This window comes from Chelonus insularis, unplaced genomic scaffold (genome assembly GCF_013357705.1).
Source record: "Chelonus insularis isolate UGA/USDA-ARS -01 unplaced genomic scaffold, ASM1335770v1 contig_24_pilon, whole genome shotgun sequence".
NCBI classification, from domain to species: domain Eukaryota; kingdom Metazoa; phylum Arthropoda; class Insecta; order Hymenoptera; family Braconidae; genus Chelonus; species Chelonus insularis.
This window is the reverse complement of record NW_023276446.1, coordinates 1975229-1980223: the sequence shown is the minus strand read 5'-3', so window position 1 is coordinate 1980223 and position 4995 is coordinate 1975229. Positions and strand designations below refer to the sequence as shown.

General features: G+C 36.3%; 2 protein-coding genes across 2 annotated transcripts; both read left to right on the top strand.

Moving 5' to 3' along the window:
* The first annotated feature begins 422 nt into the window (after nucleotides 1-422).
* Nucleotides 423-1480, top strand: LOC118064792 (uncharacterized). Its single transcript, XM_035079662.1, has 2 exons — nucleotides 423-760; nucleotides 951-1480. Exons 1-2 carry the CDS (start codon nucleotides 601-603, stop codon nucleotides 1478-1480), a joined length of 690 nt encoding a protein of 229 aa, XP_034935553.1. The 5' UTR covers nucleotides 423-600.
* A 1249-nt stretch (nucleotides 1481-2729) lies between these two features.
* LOC118064791 (uncharacterized) lies at nucleotides 2730-4738 on the top strand. The gene is made up of 2 exons (XM_035079660.1): nucleotides 2730-3659; nucleotides 3716-4738. The coding sequence occupies exons 1-2, from the start codon at nucleotides 2730-2732 to the stop codon at nucleotides 4736-4738; spliced, it is 1953 nt and encodes a 650-aa protein (XP_034935551.1).
* Nucleotides 4739-4995: the final 257 nt, after the last annotated feature.

Here is a 4995-nt window from a genome sequence, read left to right as displayed (position 1 = left end):
GCATGCTGTGAAAGAAAATTTGCTGATCTTGTGTGTCATGTGAAAGTTATCAAGAATATAAATATATTCAACACATTAGTATGTTTACTCATTCTTTTTACTGATTTTGTGATAAAAAAAAATTCCTATTCCATTTATGTACACTTTACGCATCTCTTTTGCATCAAAGATATCGGTTCTTAAAGAAATACATTCATACAAGCTCTTCCTGATTCGCTTCACTAAATAGATATTACCTATAATATAAACTCGTTATTCTGCGCTCGAATATACTGCATCTCGTTACCTTGAAACTAAACGAGGATACATATTATAGATTTATAATATAAGTAGAAATTCTGCAGCTGATATTCATAAATTTTATGTAAGATTTTATTGCTTTGATACGTACTTGAATAGATTATAGTCGTCTCGTTCTCAGGATTACAAACGTAGTATCGCCTTCGTACTACAACACAACCACACATTCAGAGATAGAAAAAGAGAGCCCTCTATGACTCTCTACCAGCTTCCGGGTAACTCTCATAACGTTTTTTGTGCGCGGCACGGTCACACGTTCAGAGATTCAAGTAAGAAATTTTAATCAAAAAAGAGGAAAAAATGGGAAAAAGTAAAAGAAAACGTGAGCGAGAGGAAGAAAGAGAAGAACGGGAAAAGATTTGGAAGAAGTTAAAAGGATTAGAATCGCTTTTACATAAAATTACAGGGACAATAGTAAGCGAGCAAAACCACTCTGCTAACGAACAATCTTCGAATTCAGGTGAGTGTAAAAAGAAGAGTGGTTGCTTAATGACGATGTGCCCACACGAGTGGTGGGACAGATCGCTCAAGAATTTCAATAGAAAATTCAAAACAATGTGCCCACACGAGTGGTGGGACAGATTGTTCATTTCGAGTAATACTTGCACGAGTGGCAAGGTGTAATTTGGGGTCTACATGGCTTGTTGCAGAGAGTGCAAGCGAGGGAAATGGTACTGGAGATCAGCTAATCAATAATCCAGCCGATAGCTTACCGACCCACCCTGAACCGCAAGATAATTCAAATCTCACGCGACAGGGTACGCTAATGGACACTGAGGAAAGAAATATGGCGGAAACAGAGAAGGTCGATTCATCAACCGAGGTAGATGAGGAGACTCAACATATTTTAGGAAAGGACCCAAGACTTAAAAATACAAATATAGCTTCAATACACCCAGAAGTTGCAGCGAGATGGTCGTCATGGATTCCAGAGGGTCTTGAAAAAGAGATCAAGGAGAATCTCATTGCAGCTTATCCACGAGCTGAAAACGTTCTGTTAGAACCCCAGATTCTGAATGAAGAAGTCGCCGTAATAATGCAACCAGCGGCAAAGAAGCGAGATGAACATGCTGTCGAAACACAGAAATCATTAGGTTCAGCTATGATAGCCCTAGGCCTGGGGATTTCCTTAATATTGAAGGAAAGGTCATTAAAGATGAGCACAGGAATCTGTTGTTAGAATATGTAAGTGACGCAGGGATGCTAATGGCTGAAACTCATCATCAAATGGCTATTAACAGAAGAGCATTTATTCTGCCAGGATTAGAAAAATCCAGGAAAGATGCTCTCGAAAGATGTCAACTCGACAAATATCTGTTTGGTGAAAAATTAGCGGAAAAAATCCAAACAACGAAAACAATTGAAAAGGCGGCTTCCGAACTTAAGCCTAAGCAAATAATGAAAAAATTTCCCTCGAAATCACAGAATCATTTAAACTGGAAGAACCCATCTTCGAAGAATCCGGGATATTCGAGGATGGGACAGAAGATGTACAATCCCCAAACTCAGAGAATGACGTCCAAGAGAGACTCGAGATATGCGAGCTCTCACAGCAGAACCAAAACAACTCACCGGTCATCGGATCGTCGTCACAAATAGAGGTAACCCACCATGCTGGGAGGTTAGGATCCTTTCTGGAGTCGTGGAAACTGGTCACTGCCAATGAAACTATCATAGGTTATATAGAGGGTTATAAGATCGAGTTTAGAGAAACTCCTTATCAGTCTAAGGAACCTGCGAGTCCTAACCTTATTAAGTTGGATAACTTGACAAATTATAAAATAACAGTAAATAAGTTATTGGAAGTAGGAGCTGTCAGACTTTGTTCTGACATTCAAGGACAGTTTATATCTTCCTATTTTCTAGTGGATAAACCAGATGGAACAAAGAGATTTATAATAAACTTAAAAAATCTCAATGAATTCATAGACACTAGTCATTTTAAGCTAGAAGATATAAAAATAGCTTCAAAACTTATATCACAGGGAGACTACTTGGCTGTAATTGATTTAAAGGATGCATACTTTCTTATACCAATGCATCAGGAGAGTAGAAAATATCTTAGATTTAGGTTCGAAAATAAACTGTACGAATTTGTTTGTTTACCATTTGGTTTATCCACAGCCCCATTCATTTTTACTAAGGTTTTAAGATCTGCACTTAATGTTGCACGAAAGAGGGGTTCACTATTAATTGCATATCTAGATGATATTTTGTGTGTAGGAAACACTTATGAAGAATGTACAAAGAATGTAGAGTCAACAGTGCAGCTTCTTGAGTCTTTAGGATTCATCGTAAATAAGGGAAAAAGTCAATTAATACCTGATAGAGAGTGTAAGTTTTTAGGGTTTTTGATAAACTCAAGTAGTATGACGTTAGAATTGCCAGAGTCAAAGAAACATAATTTATTAGAAAAGATTCAAAAAATAATGTATAAGGAAAAAGTAAAAATCAGATTATTAGCTCAACTTATTGGAAGTTTAGTGGCAGCTTGTCCAGCAATAAAATATGGTTGGCTCTATACAAAGAAGTTAGAGAGAGAGAAGTTTCTGTCGCTGTTGAAGAAGGATGGTAAATATGACTGCGTCATGAGGTTGCCAGAGCATTTGAGAGAGGATTTTGAATGGTGGAAAATAAATATTATGAACTCTAGAAACTCCTTTAAATTACCTAGTTATAAAAGGGTTATTTTTACTGACGCCTCTCTATCAGGTTGGGGAGCTTATTGTGAAGGTACTGGTACTCACGGGTCATGGTCTGTAGAAGAGAAAAAACACCATATAAATTATTTAGAGTTGCTTGCAATATTCTTTGCTTTAAAATCATTCGCTTCGGATCTTTACAATTGTAACATTCTCTTGAGAGTTGATAATACGACTGCAATCTCTTACATAAATCGAATGGGTGGTATTCAACATCAGAATTTAAATATTCTTGCTAGAGAAATTTGGCAGTGGTGTGAACAGAAAAACAATTGGATCTTTGCATCGTATATCCCCTCTCAAGAAAATGAAGATGCCGATCGAGAATCAGGAAAAAACAATGTCGACACTGAATGGGAGATTGGAAACGAATATTTTCGTAAAATAGTTAGAAAATATGGTACACCGGAAATAGATCTTTTCGCGAACAGAATTAATAAAAAATGCGAGGTTTTCTGTTCCTGGTTTCAAGACCCAGAAAGTTTCATCGTAGATGCGTTTACAATCAACTGGCATAACTGGTTTTTCTATGCGTTCCCTCCGTTTGCTATGATTCCTAGGGTCATTCAGAAAATTGTATCTGACAGAGCACGGGGTATATTAGTAGTCCCTTATTGGACCACTCAGGCTTGGTTTCCAGTTTTCGAGACTCTTTTAGTAGAAAAACCTATCGTTTTCAAACCATCTAAAAAACTTTTGTTATCACCTTGCAGATCATTAAATCATCCCTTGCATCAAAAAATGTTTTTGATTGTCGGAAAGCTATCCGGACAGCGTTCGAAAAAAGAGGACTTCCGTCATCAGCCGTAGAGATTGTAATACTATCGCTTGCAGAAGGAACAATAAAACAATATGCTGGTCCAATAAAAGAATGGTTTGGATTTTGCGAAGAAAAGAAGCAAGATCCATATAATATCACAGAAAATAATTTATTAGAATTTTTATCTCACAAGTTTCAAGCAGGAGCAGCTTATGGCTCCCTAAATTCAATGAGAGCAGCAATATCCCTATTATCAGAAAAAAGCCTATCATCTAGTCTATTATTAAATAGATTTTTCAAAGGTGTCTATCGAAATCGTCCTCTAAGGCCGAAGTATGATAAAACCCGGGATCCAAAGATAGTCTTAGATGTGTTAGAAACTTGGTTTCCCTTGGAAAGTTTAAAGTTGTCAAGGTTAACGTTAAAAGTAGCAACCTCGTTAGCATTAGGCACTGCTCATAGAATACAAACGTTGGCACTAATTAAAGTAAGTAAAATCAAAAAAGTAGAAGGAGGATTAGAAATAGAAATTGAAGATTTTACAAAAACATCTAAAAAAGGTGTAAATCAACCATTGCTGTTTTTACCCTATTTTAAAGACAAACCTCAACTATGTATTGCAAGCACAGTAGAAAAATATATTGAGGCTACTAATTCATTAAGAAATAATGTTGACAAACTGCTAATCACTTTTAAGAAACCTTACAAAGAAGCGTCTACTCAAACAATCAGTCGTTGGGTTAAGTCAGTGTTAACAGAAAGTGGTGTTCCAGAAGAATTTACCGCATATTCAACGCGACATGCATCCACATCAACTGCATATAAAAAAGGAATTGACATAAACACAATTAAGTCAACGGCTGGTTGGACGAAATCGTCAGAGGTTTTCGCAAGATTTTACAATAGACCAATTAAAGTATCGAAAAGCATATTCGCTGAAACAGTTTGTCTTCAAGCTAATATAATAAGTTATTAAGTTGAAATACTCTGCCTTCAGTTATAATCTAAGTAAAGTAATGCTGTAAGAAAATATGTAATTGGAAAAATAAATAAATAAAAAATTTTTACCCAAAAAATTAGGACTCTAAACATCTACGTTTGTAATCCTGAGAACGAGACGACTATAATTGTACGATCAAACGAGCTCGCCGAAGGCGAGCGAAGTTCGATCGAAATTATATAAAGTCTCGTTCGAAAGGATTACATCCCAACCCCTTAAGTTTTAATTATATA